General features: G+C 40.9%; 1 protein-coding gene across 2 annotated transcripts in view; it reads left to right on the top strand.

Annotated features, from left to right (window-relative positions):
* FBN2 (fibrillin 2) overlaps positions 1-24,745 on the top strand; it is a 272,503-nt gene that overhangs the window by 220,910 nt on the left and 26,848 nt on the right. For both annotated transcript variants that reach the window (XR_008317396.1, XM_053301249.1), the window contains exons 46-57: positions 1,384-1,500; positions 3,986-4,114; positions 4,816-4,935; positions 9,365-9,490; positions 11,148-11,300; positions 11,887-11,952; positions 12,611-12,736; positions 12,864-12,983; positions 15,011-15,133; positions 15,610-15,741; positions 16,800-16,925; positions 24,232-24,438. Coding sequence is in view for 1 of the 2 variants with exons in the window: in XM_053301249.1 (XP_053157224.1) it covers positions 1,384-1,500; positions 3,986-4,114; positions 4,816-4,935; positions 9,365-9,490; positions 11,148-11,300; positions 11,887-11,952; positions 12,611-12,736; positions 12,864-12,983; positions 15,011-15,133; positions 15,610-15,741; positions 16,800-16,925; positions 24,232-24,438 (1,545 nt within the window). In the remaining variant the exon portion in view is untranslated. The remainder of the gene's footprint in view (positions 1-1,383; positions 1,501-3,985; positions 4,115-4,815; positions 4,936-9,364; positions 9,491-11,147; positions 11,301-11,886; positions 11,953-12,610; positions 12,737-12,863; positions 12,984-15,010; positions 15,134-15,609; positions 15,742-16,799; positions 16,926-24,231; positions 24,439-24,745) is intronic.

The following is a 24,745-nucleotide window of genomic DNA, read 5'->3' as shown; positions in this document are numbered from 1 at the left end:
ACGGTGCTAGACGCGAATACAACTACTCCATCTACCTTTAAAGGTTTTCCCCATTCAGAGGATGGTGAGGCTTCAAATTTACCCACAGGTCCGACTGCTATGCCTTCGGAGTGTCAAACACCTCACGCCTTAACTGTGGCACAACTCTCTACTGCATCCCTGTGGCACACTTGCAGATTCCCCCATACCGTATCTTGGCCAAGGCAGACTGCTTTAATGGGCCAAACCTTCCCGGGGTTGGTGACTATGAGGAAAACAGAGCTTGGCAGCCAAGGGAATTAGATTTCGGTGTCCCCCAAGTTAGTCCATACACCTTACTAATCCGAACTTTGGCTCGAGGAGATGTGGTGCATGTCTGGAAGGTGAAGACAGTGGCATCTTCTACGCTACACTTACTGCTTACTAAACACATGCAAACTAAAGAAAAACAAGTAGTCTTGTTAGCAGTTCAATCAGATGAGTCGCCCTTGCCATCTCCAAGTAGAGTTTCTCCTCCGCTCTCTTCCCTGGCAGATCCGTCAGAGGGAAGTCACCATGGATCTCAGATTTTGAGTCAGACATGGAAACTACTGACCTGGATCCTTCACCCGATGTAGCCACACCTTCACATGTATCCCCCATGGAGGAATTGAAGGTGTATCACTCTCAACTTAAAGAAAGAGCTGCAGCATTGGGTCTAGACAGCTTGCGATGATCAACAATCCAGTTTATAATTTCATGGCCAGATCTCTTACAGCACAACTGGTGGCCTTGCCACTCTTATCAATTATTTCAAAGGCTGCACAATGCACTTGGGAGGTTCTGCACACCTCCTCTCCAACTTCCAAAAGGCTAGAAGGTCTCTACAGGACACAAGAACAAGACAATACTCACCTAATTAAACATCCTGTACCCAACACTCTAGTTATTTAATAAATATATCTAATTTTAATTGTTTAATAAATATATCTAAGTAGACCCAGTGTTAACTGTTGGCTAATATTTATGGCTACCACACAGAATTTAGCTACATTATAGGTAACAGAAGATTTCCTATCTGATAGAAGGAATATGATGTAAAATTCATTAGTTCAACCAGGGATATGTGATTGTAAAGGAGTAATAAAACTACAATGACTATCACTATAAAAAGAACAATACAGCAACACATGATGGACAGGTTCAACCTTCCCTGAACCGCAGGGGATGGTTAAGAGTTGATACTAGTACATGAACATGTAATATGTAAGTAAGCAAATATAAATTCTGTACTCACAAATAAATGTGGTGATTAAGTTATCATCAGTATGGAACTGAAAGAGGAAAAACGTTTAATTCAGGGATTAAATATTTATGGTACTCTTTCTACAAATAATTTCTTGTATTAATATTTTCTCTCTGTAGATGTTGATGAATGCGAAAGACATCCTTGTGGGAATGGAACTTGTAAAAACACAGTGGGGTCATATAACTGTCTCTGTTACCCAGGATTTGAACTAACTCACAATAATGATTGTATGGGTAAGAGAATTAATAACTGTATCTTCATTTAGAGAGAGGAGAATGATTCAAGCAGTTAAAATATGGGGTGCTCAGTTGTAACAGACAACTCTAGTCAGTTGCAATCAAAATGTGGAAAAGGTTTCAAATTGTTTCTTTGAAACAATAAACTGTAATTTGTCCTTAAACTATATAGATGTATTTTAGTTCAAAATTTAGTTATTTTCTCTTACTTTTTAAAGTGTGTCTACTCGTTATTTTAAGCAATTTATCCCACGTTTCAGCCAAGAAGTCTCCTAAAGCATCTTATGTAAAATAAATAAAATAGCAAGTCACTGAAACTATTAGCTTCAAATGAGAGGTGCTCCGTGCTCAAATCTCCCAGCCTCTTTTTGCTGCCTTAAAATCAGCACTTTGCATTGGAGATACTGTGCTGGGGGGAAGAAACTGAAACCTTTCACCCCATGCCGATTATCCCCAACTTCAGTTGTCCTCCTGAAACTGCTATTGGCTATGGAGGAGGGAAAGAGACAGATAATAGGGCATCTCTCATAGTTTTCTTCATTTGGACTAAGATTTGGTAGCAATGTGTGAGAGAAAAGGGGTAAATCCCCATCCCCAGCATTGAGGCCCCAATTCAAACTGGGACTCTCCACGACTACTTTTAAGGCTAAGCAAAGACTTCAAAGAGTTCTGATTTATATATCTCCCACATCATGTGCGATTTAGCCCTCAATGTAACTGCATTTGATTTTAAAGCAACTTTCAGTACAAGTCTTTCCAGCATTAACAAGTCTTTCCGGGCCTTCTCGGTCACTGCCCCGAGATTGTGGAATGCGCTCCCTGCTGAGATACGATCCTCCCCATCTCCGGCAATTTTCAAAAAAACACCTGAAAACCCATCTTTTCACCCAAGCTTTCTCAGCTTCCAAAATTTGGGGGGGTTTAATATCTGGTTTATTTTAAAATTCAAAACCTAATTTGGGGTTTTTTAATCACTGTAATTGTTTAATTGTTGTTTTAAAATGTTTTTAAATTGTTAATTGTTATATTGTTTTTTAATTTGTTTTAACTCTTTACTCTTTTAGTGTTTTGTTTTAATTGTAAACCGCCCTGAGCCGTTTTGGAAGGGCGGTATATAAATCAAACTAATAATAATAATAATAGTTATCTTCATGGGAGTGACTTCTTAGGCATCCTTCCACAAGTAAAAACAAGTGTGGTGTCAGAGATGGCCCAAAACTTACCATTGGTATGACTCTGCTAAGCTGATTCAGTGCCGTCTTAGTCTATAATTCAAAATGCATGGACCGTTTCAAAAGTTTGTACTGTAATAGCAAACTTCCACTGATAATCAGAACATATACTGTATAAACTGATACACATTCTCCCACCCACCCATACTATTTTTAGCCTGCTTTGCAGTAGGCTTATGAGATCACCCAGCATTTCATGTGTGTGTCCCCATATCAATTTCGCAACACCTGGACCAATAGGAACCAAATCAGGTACAGTTGTAGGAACACATAGGGACACCTCAGCAGCATAGTTTGTGATGATGTAATCCCCCGCAATTCAAGATGGCGGATGTGGGCTAACTTAAGGAATGTCTTAACTGATTTGAACAAAATTAGGTACAGTTGTAATGAGTCACTTCAGTGGCATAGTTTGGGCTGAAATCATCCACCCTAATTCAAGATGATGGACATGTAAACTTTGGAGGCATAAGTGGGCTAACTTGTGAACCGACTAACCAATTTGAACAAAATTTGCTACAGCTTTAGGGGCACATAGGGACACCTCAATGGTGTTGTTTGTGATGATGTCATCCACCCCAATTCAAGACGGCCATCACATAAACATATGAGGTGCAAGTGGACTAACTTGTGGAGCGTCTAACTGATTTGAACCAAATTAGATACAATTGTAGTGAGTGACACACAGGGACACCTCTGTGGTGTTGTTTGTGATGATGTCATCCACCCCATCCAAGACGGTGGATGTGTGAACTATTGAGGCGCAAGTGTGCTAACCTGTGGATGGTCTAACCAATTTGAACCAAATTTGGTACAGTTGTAGTGAGTGAAACACAGGGACACCTCACTGGAGCAGTTTATAATATGTCATCCTCCCCGATCAAGATGGTGGACACATGAACATTTGAGGTGCAAGAAGTCTAACTTACGGACCTCGATCTGAACCAAATTTAGTCCAGTTGTAGAGATAGCGAAAGGAATGTAGTCAAATTTGTTCTTACAAGAACAACTTGTTTTTCTTGTGTTTTTCTTTTCTTTATGCTTAAAGTCAGTATTTGGTGCAGTTTTGCAAAGTAATATGCCTCGCTTTCCACTAGCAAGGGCTTCTTCTCTTACAGGCTATGATTTGTCTTTTCCATGAAAATATCTGTTGAATGTGTTTATAACATACTTTGACAACTGTGCCTGCATATACATTCCATTTTGTTGACTTCATGGGAAATACTTCACTTTTTCTTGCTTATTTATAGATATTGATGAGTGCAGTTCCTTCTTTGGTCAGGTGTGCAGAAATGGAAGATGTTTTAATGAAGTTGGCTCTTTCAAATGTTTATGTAATGAAGGTTATGAACTTACTCCAGATGGCAAGAACTGCATTGGTATGTATGAAAGCAACTTCCAAGTGCAAATGCTCTTTTGATTAGGGCTGCAGTCCTATGCACTCCTATCTAGGAGTAAGCCATATTGAACACAATAGGACTTAACTTCTAAGGAGTGTTTTTAAAGCTAAAAATTGACCTTGATTGTAATACATGGCAAGCATGGAGAAGAAAGTGTTTATATTAATTATATAGGTCTAGAGGTGTGTCTTTCATTTCCTATCAATAGATGGGTATATACTGTAACTGAAGCACAGTGAGGCAGAGCTTATTGTCACTCTCTTCCCAGAAAAATTCTATTTTTTCTCTTACAAGTAGTCCATATACACTTTTACTCGCCTAAGAGCACCACTGGAGTCCCACGCAAGGACTAGAAATCAGGTCCTAGCTTCAGAAATCTCATGGTGGACCCTGTGAGCTGCTGCATTAAATTTACAAAGGAAGTTCTTCTCTACTTTGTTGAAGACAACAATGCTGGAAATCAGTGCAAGACTTCTAACATAAAAACTGGCCTTCATTACACAGACAGAAGCATATAAAAGGGGGATTCTGGCACAGACAGAAGCATACAAAAGGGGGAGATTAAAAATCCTATCCCAGGTTCTTCTTTACAACAGCATTTGCAGATCGTACCTTTAAGTATTCATTTCAGAGTCTCTAATAGTTTCATTTCCCTCCCCCTCCCCCACATTTCTATTGAGATATTAATGAATGTGTGGCACTTCCTGGTTCCTGTTTCCCTGGCACATGTCAAAACTTGGAAGGATCATTCAGATGCATCTGTCCACCAGGATATGAAGTGAAAAGTGAAAGTTGCATTGGTAAGACTGCCTTTTTTCATTGTAGTTTCATTTCCAAAATACATGCTGAGATTTTCACACACCCTCACATTGCCACTCGAGAAGGCTGGCAGGAAGGCAGGAGCCCCAGCAGACAAGCAGTGGCCATCTTTGCCTCCACTGCACTGCACGCCCACATGAGCGATGGTGCAATGGGAGCCAAAGCTGGGATCAGGAGGAGGAAGTCCTCCTGCATCCCAGAGAGACCTGAACCAGCAGCACAGAGACTGTGGATATTTCTCCCTCCCCATCGGCCCACAGCCCAAAATGGTGGTGGGGCAGGGGAAAGCCTTCTACCCAGCACTGATCACTCAGACTGATCACCTGCTGAGGTAGAACAAACCCACAATTTATTTTACCTGGGTAGAAAAACATTGCTACCCTCAGCTGTAGCAGCCAAGAACGGAGGGCTCCCAGTGCTCCAGATGACATGAGCTGCCTGGGTTACCCCAGGCAGTTCTTGTTGTGAGAATAGTCTCACTATGTTAAATGAGTTGTTGAGTTGTGTTTAAGACTCGTGATTTCTGTTTAACAAAAAGCAGGGGTGAATCCAATGAGGGGACAATTTCCCAAGGTGCAGTAAGGAACAATTTCCATGCCATGCCAAAAAAGAAAAGTTGCTAGACTTGTACATGCATCTTAATGATGCATTTAATGTAAAATGTAGGTTGTCCTTGACTTTCATACTAACACAGTAAACACAACTGTTATGGACCTGACAGTGAGATTTAAACATCGGTTTACTTTTTAAAATATGTAGCAAATTTTGGACATGGCATTGTTGTTGTGCAGTAAAGGAAACAGATAAAAAGTTGTGATGTTTTCATTAATGGGAGCTCAAAATACTTCTTTGGGATCACAGACCCTAGATTCTTTGGCTTCCGTGTGTGTGTGTGTGTGTGTTAGGAGTGTGCACGGTTCGGTCCGGCACAATAGAACAGACCACCGGACCGGTCTGGAGGTCCGGATGGGTGGGGGACTGTTTCTTTAAGCAGGGTGGTGGTGGTAGTACTCCCCCCCCCACTCTTCCCCCTCCAGCGCTGGTTCGTTGAAAAATCTTCTTGGGGTGGCAGAGTTCCTCCCTGCCGCCCCTGCCCCCGTCGTTGTTTGTATTAGGCTTCAAAGAGACGAGCTTTCTAAAAACTTTGTAAAGGCTTTAAACTTTGTAAAGGCTGAAAAGAGACAAGCGCTAGTGGCGCGCATGCGCCCTCCTCTCAGTGCGCGCACCGTGACGTATGCGGCATGCACGCGGCAGCGTCAGAGACGAATATCCTGGTACTTTAAGAACTTATTATAGTTTTTTTTCTTTTTAAGCTTGTAAATCTGTTTTTATTTCATGAAAAAAATTCTTCCACTTATGCAAAAGATAAAATACCATCCACCAGATGTTACATGTTAAAACAAAACCAGTTTCAGTGTCAATACACCATCCTCAGTTGCTTAAACAAACCAAATATCTCAATAGTGCTTAAATTACTTTCTCATGAGGTTAGCGGTTGGCAAGGAAAGGAAGGATGAAAGGAGGACAACGTAACAGCTGCAATAAGGAACAATTAACTCAGCTTCTACAAGTTGAAGACTAATGAATTTCATAGCCGAAACAATCTCCTCCTTAATATTAATGTCTGGTTTCAGTTTCTCTATACATTGCCTCTTTTATTTTACGTTTCTTCAGATCTCTTTCCACTGTCAATACAGCTATCTTAGTTCCCACCACTCATCCAGTATGCCCCTCCTTCATATGTATAGACCACATCTTAGTACAACTCCCATTATATCGCATATCTGAAAAATGCTCACCATATCTCTTTCTTAATGGTCTCCCCATTTCCGATATAGAAAGAGGAACATTCCAAACGCTCTGTCTTATAAATCACCCCTTAAACTATACCAACCCTCTCTTCTTTCACAAATAACACAGTCCTTAAACTCATATTTATTATCATACAATTGAGAGTTAACCAATATTTGTTTCATTATTGGTGCACTGCATTAGCTTTAACTCCATGTCTCTCCAGAAGCTTCTGAATTTGCAAGACATATTGGTAATAAACCAAATTTCTACACTGGCAATCCTTTTGTAAATTTCACCTTCCTGCTCTTTGATATAGGTAGCGTATATCCATTAGCCCTTATCAAACTTTCCACTTTTCCTTTTGATTTCTCTCTAAATCCTACTGTAGAAACCCCCACACTGTCTGTTCCTTAATTATCACTGGATGAGCCAAATTACTCTTTAATAAAATATCCTTTTCGGTCATATCTTTAAACCATCTTGTTTCTAACTGACCCCCTTCACTCTTTTTCAGCATCCAAAAATAATGGATTAACTGGATTAACTGGCAGAAGCTGAGTTAATCATTTTTTGTACAGCTGTTAAGTTCTCCTCCTCTGCTTCCTTTCCTTGCCTACTTCTTACCTCGCAAGAAAGGGATTTAAGCACTGCTGAGATACTTGGTTTGTGTAAGCAACTTAGGATGGTGTACTGACATTGAAACTGGTTTTGTTTTAACTTGTAACATCTGGTGGGTGGTATTTTTCTTTTTTTCTATTTTTCAAGTTTGGGCGGGGTATAAATTTGATAAATAAAAATAATAAAATAAATAACTAATGCTAATTGCTAAGGCTAATGCAATTTGCATTTTGATTATCATGAACAAAATGAGTGTAACATATAGGTAACTGATCTGAAAGAAGCAGTACAAATTGCATTAGCCTTCATGAAAACAAGGAGGAAACCCATTAGGAATCTAAACACAACTCTTAAAATACGTTCAGATTGGCTGTATCGGATGTAAATCCTCATGTCTTTGCTCTACCATACTCCCACTGATGATAGTGAGATGTTTGCCAGATAGGATTGGAAGAATTTCAGTATGTTATTTCAGGGGTGTACATGGATTTAATCTACATAAATCAAGGACTTGCTCAAAGATGTTGAACTTTCCTTTTGAGAAGTATGATATATTTTCAAAGATTATAGCTTTTTGTATTCCTTTGCACCACTTAGTGTTTATTACTTTGTTTGCCAGCTTTCAAATCTTTTTGGCAGCTGTCATTAGCAACATTACAGTTTTGCTTGAGATTAATCCAAGTCACCAACAGTTGTAAAATGTTTCAGAATTTAGTATCTTTGGGCTTTAGTGACTATCCCTGTGCAAGACATTATTTAATGTCATCACTGGCTGACATCCCAACTAATGAAGCATGCATGTTTTGAGTGACTTCAGGGGCACGACAGGAGCCCCCGCCCATCTCTCCCTTCCCCGCTGTACATATGCTGTTATACCAGAGCCCTTTGAGTCCAGAGCACTTCCCAGTCAGCAAACAGATTACTGTGGGAAATGGGGGAAGTAGATACATAATCTGGCAGCCAATTGGATGCAGTCTGCAGGAGGGCAGCAGGTCAAAGGTTTATATGTGGTTCTGCCTAAGTATAAGTTGTTCAGGAAACCAACCCTTAAGCAACATGCCCCCATTGTTTTCCAAGATCACCTGGGCCTGGCTGGACAGTTGAGGAGCAGTGCCCTTTCATCCATCTTCTGTGGGGCATTGCAGCATAGTAAAGATAAGGTCACTAACGATCTCTGCCTGAGATCTGCCCTGGTAGTGTGAGGGCCTGACTGCTAGAACTGAAACCTCCCTCTAGTGACTTATAGTTTCCCATAATTAGATAAAACAGCACTCACACTTGCTTATATGTCCTGCAGCATAACATGGGTAGTGCCAGCCCCACCCATGCTGCTGTGAGGTTCTAACACATACGGCACTGCTGCTGTGCTATAAGGGCAGTACCAGTACTGCTGATTCTTGCATGATCCATGTCACAAGCTACTTCCATTATTCCCAAAAGAAGCAGCACACAAAATGCAGTCACGCAAGAGTCAACAGTACCAGTACAGCCTTCTTGTGCTGCAGTGGGGCCACATGTGTTCGAGCCCCACAGCAGCATGGGCAGGTCTGGCACCATTCTTGTTACACTCTGGGATGTGTAAGCTACTGTTAATGGAAGCTTCACATTTCTTCCCCTTGAATGTAAATAGGAGTGGTGGAAAATCCCAAGGCTTGCTGCTGTGCATTCTTACAACAATAATTTGGTATTAGGTCTCCAGATTGTTCCTCCAAATTGTTCCTCTTTCCTACCTAAAATACCTTTTTCTGTTGGGATGAAAATTAGAAGAAGTAGCTGAAGCTGTATAGGAAATAATATGTAATTGTACATGAAGGGAAAGTTAATAAAATGAAGCAGTAGAATTCATAAAGGAACTGTTTTAAAACAAACAATGATCTGATTTGCTTCTTGAACAAATATTGTGCCTAAGCTAATGCAAAATGTTCTGTCAGCTCTCAAAAGAATACACAGGAGGGATACTATTTGGGACAGTGATGAATGTTTTACTGAAACTTTCAGATATTGATGAATGCAATGAAGATCCCAACATCTGTCTCTTTGGATCCTGCACTAATACTCCAGGGGGATTCCAGTGCATCTGTCCCACAGGCTTTGTAATCTCTGACAATGGAAGGAGATGTTTTGGTAAGCACTAGCGTTGTAGCTCGCCCTAATAGACAAAACTCACATTAAGAGAGAGAACTATATACGAAACAATAATTAAAATTACAGCCCTTCATAATTTCCACTCCTCAAATTAACACACTGAATAATCAAGGCAACATAAAAAATGAGTTACATAGTTACATTTAGCATTTGTATAACTCATTCAAGTGTTCATTCATTCATTCGATTTATATACCACCCATGACTCACGGAGGTTTACATTAAAATAAAAAACACAATTAAAATTTATTTATTTAACATATTTGTATACCACCCTCTACCGAAGTCTCTAGGTAGTTTACAACAATAAAACAAACCAAGACATTTTAAAACAATTAAAACATTCCGTTTGAAAGTTCAAATTGAATATTAAGTTCAAAAGTTCAAATTAAAATAGCTGCCCATAAAAACTACTAAAATTTAAAAAACATTGAAACCAGATTAAAATTAAAATTAAAACTAGATATCATTAGAAGCCAGGCTAAAAAAATGGGCCTTTAAGGCTCTCCTGAAGGCCTCCAAGTGTTCCAGATGTTTTTCCATGTTATAATGCTTACAAATGGTAAGTATTTTTATCCCCATATCACACTTGTGGGACTGAGAAAGAATGGCCTCCATAAGGCCACCTAGTAAATTCATAGCAGAGGTGAGATTTAAACAGAGGACTTGTGCATTTGTGGTTAGTCTCTTAGCCACAGTGTTCCAGCAGTTCTCTTCTGCAGAATAAATGCATTTCCTCTGCTATTTGCATTTTCTCTAGTAAAGCAGCATTTGTTTGATGAATGCTGAGCAGCTCTACTTCATTATACTCTCATTATTATTAGTCAATTTTGGACAAATTAAGTCATTCAATATTTTTCATTTTAAGCAGTGTAGATTTGTAGTTCTGTTTAAAAAAAATGCATAAGAACATTTTCACTGTGAAAATCATGCTTTGAGGGCGTCTGAAAAACTCCAGTGGGAGACTACATTATCCAGCCAATTGGAGATGATATCAAGGTCACAGTATCAATCAAACTTGGTTATATGATAATGCAAACTGAAAGCAAGAAGCCTTGTTCCTGAACTGGTAAACATTCTTGCCTCATCACCAACTATACCCAACAGCTAACATCCAGACTTGCACTGCACTAGTGCAGCAGTGCTGACATCCAGAGTAATGCCGTATTGTCATTCAAGGAGGGAAGGGACAATTTTCAGTGGTCTCCCTCCACTCTGAACCCACTGTGCCTTCTGAAAATATGTCCCTGGAAAATATGTCAAGGACACATTTTTAGGACACACAGTGTCAGCTTCAGAGAGAAGCAGAGGTAAGTGAGAATTACCCCTTCCTCCCTTGTGTGACAGTGCAGCATTACTCCAGATATCGGCCATGTTGCACCAGCACAGTGGTAATCTGGATGTCAGTCACTATCTCCAAAAATTCTTGGATAGTTATAGCAGATTTTTGAAATGATTTGAAGAATATTGTTCCTTTAAAAGGCCTGGTAAAAGCATCCTCTTGGTATGAGTCTAGGCATAGGCAGGAATTCTCACAAGTGAAGGTTAGATAAATGTATTCCTTGGGTTCTGAACATTCAAAATCAGCCCAGCCATCCAGGTGTCTTAATTAATTCTCTATTGATTTATCTCCTAGATACTCGGCAGAGCTTTTGTTTCACTAACTTTGAGAATGGGAAGTGCTCTGTTCCAAAGGCTTTTAATACCACCAAGGCAAAATGCTGCTGCAGCAAGATGCCAGGAGAAGGATGGGGTGATCCCTGTGAGCTGTGCCCTAAAGAAGATGAAGGTAGGAAACCATATTTGCAGCACAAGCCTGTGTGTGTACTCAGAAGGAAGTCCCACTGTATTCACAAGGGCTTACTCCCATGTAAGTGTGCAGAGAACTGCAGCCTTAATCCTTTTCACAAGGAGATAGAAGAAGGGAAAATATAATTGAGATATGGAGCCTTCCAAAATGTTAACTGAGATGTTGGGTCAGACCACATCCTCAAAAGCATTCCAGAAGTAGTATTCTTCAACAAGGGAGTAGATCTGCAGAGTAATAACTCAACCTATTGGATCCTGTTCACTGTTTCACTGTAGGAAACTGAAGCTGGCTAAACATGAGCTGGATCTCACAAACGGTAAAAGCAATTAGTGGTTTTGGATTTTTGGTTGTTGCTATTGGATAGTATTAAAAGCTGACTACTGATTACAGCTACGGTTTGTTGATTATGTTATGGACTTAGCATTTATTGTCCAGTCCTGCGGTACTTCTTGTGCAAGAAAAAAAATATGCTGCTTAAAATAATTTACTGTAGTCAACACTTTAATTATAGCCCTTTTCATTTTCTTTCTACTGCTGCTGTTGTTCCAAAACTGTTCCCGCACAGTTGCTTTCCAGGATTTGTGTCCATTCGGCCATGGGACTATTCCAGGGATTGATGATACACGGGAAGGTATTGTTTTATTTATTCAATTTTTCATTTTATAGATAAGTCTACAGTATTTCATCATATTCCCAAAACAACTGTACTGATTTCTCCAATGTCATTAATAGACCTAATCTTAATTCTTTTTAATGTCCAATATGACCTCAGAAAAGCTAATTCTCCCGCTTAGGAGGGGAGTTGCCACATGGCAGCACAGACTTCTAGATCTAGATATATAGTTATAGATAGGGTGGCCAGATGAAATCCACTGGATTTAAGATGCTAACTTCAAATGTTTAATCAGATGGCAAAACAAATATTCTTAATATTATTGGTTTACACAATTTGCAGTATTACAGAGCTGTAATGCTGAGCCACAAAGCTGCTGCAGATTTTTGCGACTGCAGGAAAACTGCGGAAGCACTGCTTGCACAACTGCTGCTTCAGAACAGTGCCGGGCTGCCTTAGAGCACAGTGTTATGGCTCCATTACACTGTGCAGCATGTAAGCCAATGCTTTTAACTTATTTGTGCACTTTTTGAATGAGGAAAATATATTTCATTCTGATTCATTAATTCTTGTTGTAGGGGAGTTCTGCTACTGTTCATTAAAATGTGTCACACTTAAAAAACCCTAAGATGAATAACAGAACAGAATAAAATATACGTAACTTTTTCCTTTTCAGATGTCAATGAATGTCTTGAGAGCCCAGGCATTTGTTCTAATGGTCACTGTATAAACACAGATGGATCATTCCGTTGTGAATGCCCTTTGGGATATAACTTAGACTACACTGGAGTGCATTGTGTAGGTGCGTGCTGATTCTGTACTACTGGTATATGGAAAATCAATATATTGTACGTGTTGTAATCCTTAAAGTTCATGAATTTGGCCTGCATCCCAGCTCTCAAAAGTTTATTTTGCTGGTTATATCCTAGATACCGATGAATGTTCAATTGGTAATCCGTGTGGAAATGGAACGTGCTCCAACGTGATTGGTAGCTTTGAATGTAATTGCCTTGATGGGTTTGAGCCCGGGCCAATGATGAATTGTGAAGGTAAATTATCATTTATTTTATTTTCAGATGAGTTTGGGCTGTTAGTCTATTCCAAAGTTTTATCTGGATACTTCTCTAACCTCCCATTAGCAAAAAGGAGAATGTTTTTATTTTATTAGAGTGTTTTTATTTTATTTGTGTAGACTTCTAAGAATATTGTAAAACACTGCTTTATCAGTGTTCGAAAACCTAGTTATTAATATAGGTCTGCATACAAGAAACTATTTTAAATCAAGCAGTGTTTACCCGCATGGTAATTCCATGGCATACTGGGGTCCGTGCTGGATTAATGGAGAGGCAGAGTAGACATTCGCCTATGGTGGCAAAATTTGAGGAGCAGCAAATTTTGCCCCTCCTCAGATTTTGCCACCATCTCTGTGAGTAGCGGCGGCTGCAGCAGCAAGAGTGGAGTGGATGAGGAGAAAGTTCCCCCTTTTACCTTTTTTTTTTTTAAGGCAAACCTTTTTTGTTTAAGGTAAAAGGGTGGCAAAAGCCTTTTTGCTTATGGGTGGCAAAAAACTTAATCCACCCCTGATTGGGGTGAATTAGGAATGTGCAAAACTTGTGCCTCTGTTTCAGCATTTTTCTGTTTTCCCTCATTCTTGGATATCGTGGGACGTCTCGGATATCCTTGCTTTTCTGAACCACTTCTAGATATGCAATGTTTTAAATTCTGTACTCCCACATCCCTTTGTAAACTGATGTGCATTACAGCAGTAGGCCTGTACATGAATGTTGACTAGTTGCAGTAGTAAATTTGTGGATAGGAGCATACATTGGAGTGTTAATCAAGTAATGCAGAACTGATAGACCATAAGGCTATGCATGTAAGCAGTCCTACCCAGGTTAGGGAAGCCGGGCTTTTGTACCCAGGCTTTTACTTGGGTTAAAGGGCACGAGTGCACCCTTTATTCCAGGTACAGGGTAGTGTGTATGCTTGGGCTGCATACTCTGCATACACAGAGTTGGATGACTAGAGCACCCAACTAGAGCCAGCGTGGTATAGTGGTTAGAGTGCTGGACTAGGACCAGGGAGACCCGAGCTCAAATCCCCATTCAGCCATGATACTTGCTGGGTGACTCTGGGCCAGTCACTTCTCTCTCAGCGTAACCTATGCCACGGTTGTTGTGAGGATAAGCTTAAGTATGTAGTACACCGCTCTGGGCTCCTTGGAGGAAGAGCGGAATATAAAATGTAAAAATAAATAAAATAAAAAATAAATAAACTCCCAAGGAATTTGGGAAAATATCCGGGAATCCAGGGAATAAACTCCCAGGGATCGTCTGGAGGGTGGGGAAGGTAGATAGAACCCTGTCTCCCCCCTCCTGCTACTCTCCCTGTCCTGGCGGGGGCCATGTGTATAGCTTTATCCTCACACAAATGTGTCTTCAGTCTCTGCCCCCCCCATCTCCGCTTCTCCTAGTTTGTTTGTTTGTTTCTATACCACCCTTCCAAAAACGGCTCAGGGCGGTTATCCCTGAGTTTGTACATACAATGCATTTCCCCCCAGATGCAAAATAAATTGGAATAGAATTGGAAATCGAGAAGGTTCAGGTTAGTGGTCCACACCAATGGAACAACAATATTCGTGTTGGAAATCATGCCCACTAGATTGCTACAGCACTCAGGGGTAGTTATGGGGAAACTCCCCTCAAATTGAATTAAACTGAGTAACCAACAAATCAGTATGTTTATACTGTATTAATGGTATAAAATAGTATAATGGGGGGGGGGGGGTTTCCTGTGTTATATATTGATTCACAGTGTTGGCTATACTATATTAGATTGATTAAAGATTTGTTTTCTTTATTTGTCCAAGTTCTGTATTCTAATTTTGTCCAAGTTCTGTATTCTCAAACAGAGCTAAGCAGAAACAAAACAAAACTCAAGGGTGACTGTACCCACACAAGGACAGTCTATAAAACTTCAACCCACTGAGCTTTTTAAAAAAAAATGTGAAGTGACAATTGCAGGTATAATTCAAAAATATTTTTAACCTTGTATTGTTTGTGTTTTTCTTGTTAAGATATAAATGAATGTGCACAGAACCCTTTGCTGTGTGCTTTTCGCTGCATAAACACCTATGGTTTCTATGAATGTACCTGTCCAGTGGGATATGAATTAAGAGAAGACCAAAAAATGTGCAAAGGTATTGATCTTTATAAAAATATATAATGAATGTTAATAACTTGGATAGAATACATATTTTTATTCCACAATGGTTGTGAAAAGAACCAAAAATGGTTTCTGAAATCAAGCAATGGACATTCTACATAAAGAAATGTTAGTTTGTTCTCTGAGTATGAGACATTCTGACTCACTTGGGGAAGAACAGACCATCCTAAAACTATAGTATCTTCTACAAAACATGGACAGAGATATATGGCAACTTGTCATTTCAGTAGAGTATGTGATAAAACATAATTAGCTCTAATTTGCATTGTTTTAAAACAATATTGCTGTTACTTGTACTAAATTGCCATAGTTGCATGCATCATTAAACAGTCTACAAACCTTTTACCTGTCATAACTTTTGGAAGGAAAACAAAATGAAAAGTACACTGTCCAAAGAACAAATAGAATATGCGTGTTACTAAACATACACATTCCATTGCTTCTTTAAAGATCTTGATGAATGTGCAGAGGGTCTACATGACTGTGAATCAAGAGGCATGATGTGCAAAAATCTGATTGGAACGTTCATGTGTATCTGTCCTCCTGGAATGACCCGTAGACCAGATGGAGAAGGTTGCATGGGTAGGTATTAAGGCAGGATGCATTGTCCTCTAAGGATTAAGCTCATTTAACTCAAGGTTGTTTAACTCTTGATTGCATAGGCACTATTATGAATGAGAATATACAGAATAAAATATGACTATTATTATTGGCATCCTAACTATGTACAACTCTTTTTAGCAGGTTATATGTCATTAGTATAATTATCACTGTAGAACTTGCATAATAGCATAGTTTGTCATTGTCATGCAAATAATAATACAAATATTCACTGCTTCAAATATTCATTTTTATTATGTCTAATAAAAGGGCACTCTTATCCTGAAATGATTTCTTATTGAGCTATATTTTAAGCTGATGTCCCGCTTCCCACTTTTCTACCTGCACAGTGGATTATTCAGGAAACCAGGCTGGTAGTTGCTGTTGCTAAATACTCAGAAATTGATAATTATTTACTCAATTTCAAGAGAAACTATCCCTTTCTATCTGATAACTGCATCTCCATTCTTTGCCCATTGTCCTCCTTTTCCACAACAACACATGGTTCATCTTGTTCCTTTGTTCCAAATTAAGTTTTTTTCCAGTTCCCCTTTCTACTATCATTTCTTTGATTCTCAGAACCTGCCTACTACATCTATCCTTTCCTCAGCTCCATCCTTCCTTTTCATTTCTTTCCACTACTCCCTCATAAATGTCCTGTCCATCACCTTTCTAAGACCTTGGCTCTCCCCCAACCCATGACCCACCTTGGCTCTTTGTTCCTTATCCTGTTCATACAGATAATCTCACTCCATTAAACATTTCTTAGCCTGACTTGTTACTTTTTTTGCAGTGATGCATTGAACTGTTTATTGATGTGTATATATACTTCTCACACCTGCCTTGTTCTATTTCTAATTTACCCTCAACAAGCCATTCATTTTCAAGGTGGGAACATTTCAGCCATCTTTGGGGGTGGGGAGGGTTCAACAATAGCAAGAAGTGACTGTTTTTAGCTTAAATCGATGATCTATTTGGCATAGTTTGTTATTGCTGTTGTGAGTCGGTACATTTTTTTAATGCATTTGTTTGTGGTAAAGATGAAAATGAATGCCGCACAAAGCCAGGCATCTGTGAAAATGGCCGCTGTGTCAACATTATTGGAAGTTACAAGTGTGAATGTAATGAAGGTTTCCAGTCAAGCCCATCTGGAACTGAATGCATTGGTAAGTAAACTTATGTTCCATAATGTTCTGTTTAAAATATAAAATAGCTATGAGAACTTGAATTTGTATTACACATTTACTAAAAAAATAATTTGTACCCTCTTTGAGAACTGAAATGAAGATTATAGTTCTAGTTTGTATGTTTCCAGCAATCAGATTGTTTGAGAGAAAACTACTTTAACTGTATAAGCAAGAAACCCAATGTTAAATAATGATTTTACAATAAGGAAATGTAGGGGATGTACCTTTCCCTCTTCCTTTATGCACAACCCATTTGCAGGATTCCCCTATTGCTAGTCATTGCCTCTGCACATGCACAGAGAGTTCTGCTTGTATGTCGACTATGCACACATTTTGTCACTCTCAGGACACAAGCAACACCAAGCCCAAAGGCTTTGATCTAACTGTTAGAAGTGTACACAAAACAGACTTCACATTTAATTTTGAGCTTGAAACAAAATGCAAAATCCTCAAATTGTTTTGTTGAAACACTTGAAATGTTTCAAGTATTTTAACCTTTCTCCCAAACAACCCTATGGGGAAAGGTTTAAAATGTGTTTAAAATTGCCTGCTTGCCAATTTCTTTTGTGGATTGGGCAGTAGGCAGCACCCATCATGCCCTACCATCCAACCAACTTTGGTGTCCCTAGGAGCTACCCATGGGGAACAAGGGTGTTTCAATTTCCCCCTTGTTCCCTATGGCCGTGCACACATTTTGCAACACTGCTTTGAAAAACACTGCCCATCTGCCTTTGTCTACATAACACCATGACCTCCGATTGGTGCTGGGCCCCAGCTGACAAAGCATGTGCTGCCGATGCACCCAAAGATATGCTGAGCCAATCCACCACTCCAATCCTCAGCCAACCTGAAGTGCACACTATGAAGTGTGCGCTGGTGTCAGGTGCTGCTGCACACAGCAGCCCCAACATAGCCTCCCTGCACAACAGGTACAGGGAGGGCAACACCTGCCTGCTGAAGGTGGTGCATGAGGGTATTTTATAGTTGGGGGCAAGCAGTAGGAGCAGCTGGCAGAAGCCGGCATTTTCAACCACTTGGAATGGCTGGTCATCCAAAGCTATCATAACAGCAATGGCTTGGGTGATGAGATGAAGCTCTGGGTGACCAGACCACTTGCCCACCAACTGCATCCTCCCCTGCTTGGGAGCAGAAGCCTTGCTGCCACTAGTCGAGGGCATACCAGGCCTAGTGTTGCCAGCAGGAACAGGGTCCCTGAGTGATGCAGGTGCAGCAGCATCCTTGACATTGTAAAATGCATGGGGTCCTACCCCCTGCTGACCTGTGCCCTGCTGTGGGTCCAGACAACACAAGTGGAGTCACCATAAGAACAGCCCTGCTGGATCAGACCCAAGGCCCATCTAGTTCAGCATCCTGTTTCACACAGTGGCCCACCAGATGCTGCTGGAAGCCACAGGCAGGAGTTGAGGGCATGCCCTCTCTCCTTCTGTTACTCCCCTGCAACTGCTAGGGTGGTGTTTTTGAGGCTGGAGGTGGCCTACAGCCCTCCAGCTAGTAGCTGATAATAGACCTCTCCTCCATGAAGTTATCCAAACCCCTCTTAAAGCCATCCAGGTTGTTGGCTGTCACCACATCTTGTGGCAGAGAATTCTACAAGTTGATTATCCATTGTGTGAAAAAGTACTTCAGTTGGTTGGACCTAGATTTCCTGGCAATCAATATCATGGGATGACCCCTGGTTCTAGTGTTATGTGAGGGGGAGAAGAATTGCTCTCTATCCACTTTCTCCTCACCATGCATGATTTTATAGACCTCTATCATGTCTCCCCTCAGTCATCTTTTTTCTAAACTAAATAGCCCCTGGTGTTGTAGCCTTGCCTCATAAGAAAGGTGCTCTAGGCCCCTGATCATCTTGGTTGCCCTCTTCTACACCTTTTCCAGTTCTACAGTGTCCTTTTTTAGATGTGATGACAAGAATAGTATGCAGTACTCCATAGCTGATGTATGGCCAACTACTCCATAGTTGGTGTATGGCCATAGTTCTCCATTGGCCGCACCATAGTTTTGTATAAGGGCATTATAATATTAGCAGTTTTATTTTCAATCCCCTTCCTAATGAGGAACATTGTCAAAAGCTTTTTGGAAGTCCAGGTATACTATGTCAACTGGCTCACCTTGATCCACACACTTGTTGCCACTCTCAAACAACTCCAAAAAGTTCACAAGGCAAGATTTACATTTGCAGAAGCCATGCTGGTTCTCTCCCAGCAGGGCCTGTTCTTCTCTGTGCTTTACAATTTTATCCTTGAGGATTCTTTCCATCAATTTGCCTGGAACGGACGTTAAGCTAACCAGCTTGTGATTTCCTGGATCACCCCTGGATCCCTTTTTGAAAATGGGTGTTACATTTGCTATTTTCCAGTCCTCTGGTACAGAGCCTGATTGCAGGGATAAGTTATATATTTTAGCAAGGAGGTCGGCAATTTCACATTTGAGTTCTTTGAGGACTCTTGGATGGATGCTATCCGGCCCTGGCGATTTGTTAGTTTTTAGTTTTTCCAGACAGTTTAGAACATCATCTCTTGTCACTTCTATCTGACTCATTTCTTTAGCCTCCATCCCTGAAAAGCCTGTTTCAAGAACAGGTATATGCTCAGTATCCTCTGCTGTGAAGACGGATGCAAAGAACTCATTTAGATTCTCTGCAACTTCCATATCCTCCTTAATAATCCCTTTCACTCCCTCATTGTCTAAGGGTCTAACCACCTCCCTGGCAGGTTTCCTGATTCTGATGTATTTAAAGAAGTTTTTGTTATTCCCCTTGATGCGTTTAGCTAAATGTTCCTCAAACTCTCTTTTTGCCTCCCTTAGTGTCACCTTGCATTTCTTTTGCCACAGTTTCTGTTCTCTTCATTTGGAAAGGCCTTCCAATTTCGGAAGGAAGTCTTCTTCCCTTTTTTGGCTTCCTTGACATTACCTGTTAGCCATGCTGGCATCCTCCTGGACTTAGTGGTACCTTTCCTCCTTTTGGGTATAGAATCTAACTGGGCTTCTAGTATTGTGGTTTTGAGTAAACTTCATGCATTCTGGAGCGAAGTGATTCTCCTGATGTCCCCTTTCAGCTTTCTTTTCACCATACTCTGGAGGTTAGTAACCTCCAGACTGGACTTCTGTAATGCGCTCTACGTGGGGCTGCCTTTGTACGTAGTCCGGAAACTTCAGTTGGTTCAGAATGCGGCAGCCAGGTTGGTCTCTGGGTCATCTCGGAGAGACCATGTTACTCCTCTGTTGATGAAGCTTTACTGGCTGCCAATAGGTTTCCGGGCAAAATACAAAGTGCTAGTTATAACTTACAAAGCCCTAAAGGGTTTAGGCCTGGGTATTTAAGAGAACGTCTTCTTCGCTGTGTGCCCACCACCCATTGAGGTCACTTGAGGAGGTCCATCTCCAGTTGCCGCCAATTCATTTGGTGGCTACACAGACGGGCCTTCTCAGCTGCTGCCCAAAGATTGTGGAATGTGCTCCCTACTAAGATACGAGCCTCCCCATCTCTGTCAATTTTTAAGAAACTTCTGAAAACACATCTCTTCAACCAAGCTTTCTCAGCTTTTAAAAACTTGTTTTTAAATTGTTTTGGTTATTTAATTGGTGTTTTATGATGTTTTAATTATTAATTATTATTTTATGCAGTTTATAATTTTTGTTTTAATTGTTAATTGATTTTAATGGTACTTTAATGTAAACCGCCCTGAGCCTTTTGGAAGGGTGGTATAATTTTTTTAATAATAATAATAATAATAATAATACTCATTTTGGAGAAGTTTCCTCTTCTGAAATTCAAAATGTCTGTGTAAGACTTCCTTGGTGATTCTCTCCCCGCATGTATGTTGAATTTGTTTGCACTATGGTCACTGTTCCCTAAAGAGTTGATGACACTGACATCATGCACCAGGTCCTGGGTGCCACTCAGGATTAAGTCCAAGGTCACCTTCTCTCTGGTTGGTTCCAAGACAAACTGTTCTAGGGCACAGTCATTCAGAGTATCTAGAAATTTGACTTCCACCATGGCGGAGCTCAAAGTCTTCCCACACCATACTGCCTTTGGTCCGGGACTATTTTGGTGGTGGTGGTTCTACTGGGGCTGCTGGTTCCTTCTCGGGTCCATGACCACCACTGCCCTCCATCCAGGGCTGAGAAGGTCCAGGAAGCAGTAGTACTTTCTTCTCCTCCTCAGTCTCAGACCGGGGAATTGCAGAGGATGGAGAAAGTGATCTGGCTGGTCTAGCAGTCGACAACATTTCCTCCTCCACTGCCATAGGATGAGCTTCTTCCTTCACAGGGGAGAATCTCCTCCCTAATTCTACTTCAGCTGCCATAGATGGATGTGCTGTGGGACCAGGTTCCTCCAGAAAGAAGAGCCTGCGCACAACCACATCAGTAGGAACAACTCTGGGAGTAGGCCCCTCTTGCCATTGCCCACCATGACCAGCAGCATCAACCCTCCTTCTGCCTGTCACTCTGCTCCTGGCTCTGCCTCACGCCCTCCCTGACATCTTGGGTTTTTTTAAAAACTGAAGCCCTAACACTGATGGGGGTGGGGGAGGAAGTGCCTTTAAGATGCGTATTTTTAAAAGGGGGTGTGGGGTCAGGGTGGAGGTGTGTTTAGGCTGTGTGTGCTACTCACAGTGCTATCCATAGCACTGTAGTGCACACACAGAAGCTAGAAAAATTAAATCCCTCCAAATAAAGAAGCAGGCTTATTTGGGGAGCAGGCTTTTTTGATGGGAAGTGAGCAACAGTGGGGTAAGTTGAAGGGAAGGGAAGGGGGATTATTGTGGCCTGTCTTCAGTTAACCTACCCCTCTTGTCCTGCAGACCTATTGTTCCTTCCCCAAACTAGACCCTATGTAGAGATTAAGAATTCTAAGTTCTCTAATAACCTGAGCAGTGACCAAGGGGGGCCTACCTTCCAGCATCTTCCCTCAGTCCCTTCTGCTGGAGTCTGGCCAGGTTCTGCTCTCCAAGGCACTCTGGCCAAGACTCAACAGCTGAGGGGAGGGCAGGTGGGACCCGTAGGGCACCCACCCAAACAAACAAAATATGTTTGGTATATAAATATGCTAAATGAATAAATAAAATTAATAAATAAGTTGAGAGTGCAGGAAGGAACACCAGGGAAACAGAGAGAGCCTGGGCAGGCTGGGCACCAGGCAGAAGACACAGCACACCAGCCGGGGCGGAGGGCAGGGGAAGCAGTCCAATCCAGGCACACATCATCAGCAAGGAGATGCAGCTTGGGGCTGCAAAAGAAAAAAGAATAAACAAAAAGTCAGTACAGAACCTCAGTTATTAAAGCCACTGGGGCTGCTGGTACAATTTTTTAAAATTGTAAAAGAAAACAAAGGCAGTTGTTGGCAATGCAAATTAAAAGGAGAAAAAGATATATCAATATAATATTTATATCTATATATAAATAAAAAGCCACAGGCACTCCCTGTCTCTTTCTCCACTGGGCCAGGCAGGCCACCACTCTGCTCTCCTCTGCTTCTGTGCTGCTGCTGTCTCTGTCCTTCCTCTCCTGATGTCCTTCCTGTTCAAGAAGCATTGGCACACTGTAAGGGCTTTCTGGCTCCCAGGCCCTTAAATACATCTGAAATTCCCTCCTTTTGTGCTCCCCCTCCCTCCTTTCTCTTCCTAGCCAATGGGGGCACAGTTGCCCATGACAACACTTGATTTGGATCATAACAAGCCAACCAAGAAGCAAAGAGATTGCAAGCCAATTGGAAGCCAGTGCCAGAAAATCAATCAGAAAGGGAAAACAGCCCCCCAAAATGGCACTCAAATCACTCAAAATGATTCAAGCTCAAAACTGGGTCATTTTGATTTGCGCTCAAAACACACTTTTTATTTCAAGGGTGCTTCATTTTGAGCTCGAATCACTCAAAACGGCCATTTACTAGAATAGTTTTGAGCTTGGTTTTGCACAGCCCTACTAACTGTGCCCCATGTTGAGCAGAAAGGCACTTCTACTTGCACACAATTTTTACTTTCCCCTCTTCTGCTGGAAAAGGGGGCCATGCCAAAACCCGTGGCATTCTGAAGGATTCCCTGACCCTCAGGAGTAGCTATTTGGGGGCATAGGAAGACTGCAGTAAAGAAGTGGCAAAGGGCCCCACTCGATTCAAGCCATAGTTTAAGCAGAAGATGATATCTGATCGTGATCTTGACTAAGACCCAGAGCAGTGTTCTGAGGGTACTCCTAGTATTCACTACTATGCAGCTCTAGCCCTGTTCTGGTTTTTCCATTCTCTGAAGCGTGACATTCTTGCACAAGAGTACAAATACTTTTTGGAGCTCACACATTCCCCAGAATTGCTCTGTTAGAGTCAAAAGGCATCACTTGACCCTCAGTTGCATGTTTCCCCTCTAATAGAGATCTTCCAGAGTGCAGATGAGCTCCAAAAAGTATTTATGGATAATTTGTGTATTGGCAAGAGTGCAAAAATGCCCACACTGTAGAGAGTGGGAGCACCAAAGGTTAGTGCTGCATGGTGGTGAATGTTAGCAGCTCCTGCAGAATGCTGCCCGGGATGTTGGCCAATATTATTAACTTCCATGTGTAACCTTTTCACCATCTTGTTTTCCTTACATATTTTGCTGACAAGATGGCAGAATAAAAACTGTTATATCCTAAGTGTACAAGAAAATCTTTACAAGGGAAAATAAACTTCAATGTTTTGTTAATACCAAAAGGAAATAATATTACACTTTTAGCCTAAGCAATAATTTTGAGCATAAAATCATAAGAAAATTAAGTACTATTTAAAATTAAGTACAGTTAAAATTAAGTACTATTTAAAATTTCCCTTCAAACTCAAATAATGCCCCTCAAAATATTTAATTTAGAATATGCGCTTCATGGGCGAGTTACTAATTCTAATAAAGTATAACTGGAAAAAGTTCAGGTTCCAAGAACATCACCTAGTTCAGGAAGTATACCTTAATGACGTATGACTACCTGGAAAGGGACCATGTTGTCTGATCACCATCTGCAATTCAGTGTAAAAGTGGGCTTGTTGAAGGAACATATTTTGTTCTGTGGCATGTAATATGGAAAAATACTACCCACCATGGAACCTTGCAATCACTAAGACAGTTCAGAAACACACCGAACTCATAAGCTGATTTTCAGAAAGCACCACCTCTCACTGCCACCATCAATCCTTCCTTCACCTCTAGAAATAAATGTATTAATGCATCCGAATAAGCTGATTGCATAATCCCACTTACTCTTATTAATGTGTGTCTTCTTCATATTCCCTTAACAGATAACCGCCAAGGCTTCTGCTTTGCTGAAGTGTTACAGACAATGTGTCAGATGGCCTCTAGTAGCCGTAACCTTGTCACCAAATCAGAGTGCTGCTGCGATGGAGGAAGAGGCTGGGGCAACCAGTGCGAGCTTTGTCCACTTCCAGGAACCACTCACTACAAGAAACTCTGTCCACATGGGCCAGGGTACACCACTGATGGACGAGGTATTGTTTGGTAGAGAGCTGATATATATTCTTGATGAGGATACATTTGAACTTTTTTAAAATGGAGTATTTGCTTTTCCCTTTTTATTTGATAAATCAAATGTAAGTTTGAGTACTTCTTACATACCAAGCCCACATAACTGGAGGAGACCAACTCTAGTTAGATGCTACATGCCAAAATGCAAGGCTATTGCACATTTCTTAGCTGTGCTGCAAATTAAACACCGGCAGTGTAGTTTGTCTGTATGGTTAACAGTGGTTATAATGTATTTCTGTTGTTTTTAAGAACATAAGACAAGCCCTGCTG

This window comes from Hemicordylus capensis, chromosome 2, assembly GCF_027244095.1.
Source record: "Hemicordylus capensis ecotype Gifberg chromosome 2, rHemCap1.1.pri, whole genome shotgun sequence".
NCBI lineage: Eukaryota > Metazoa > Chordata > Lepidosauria > Squamata > Cordylidae > Hemicordylus > Hemicordylus capensis.
The sequence above is the reverse complement of the archived record's forward strand: the minus strand, read 5'-3'. Positions and strand labels throughout refer to the sequence as shown.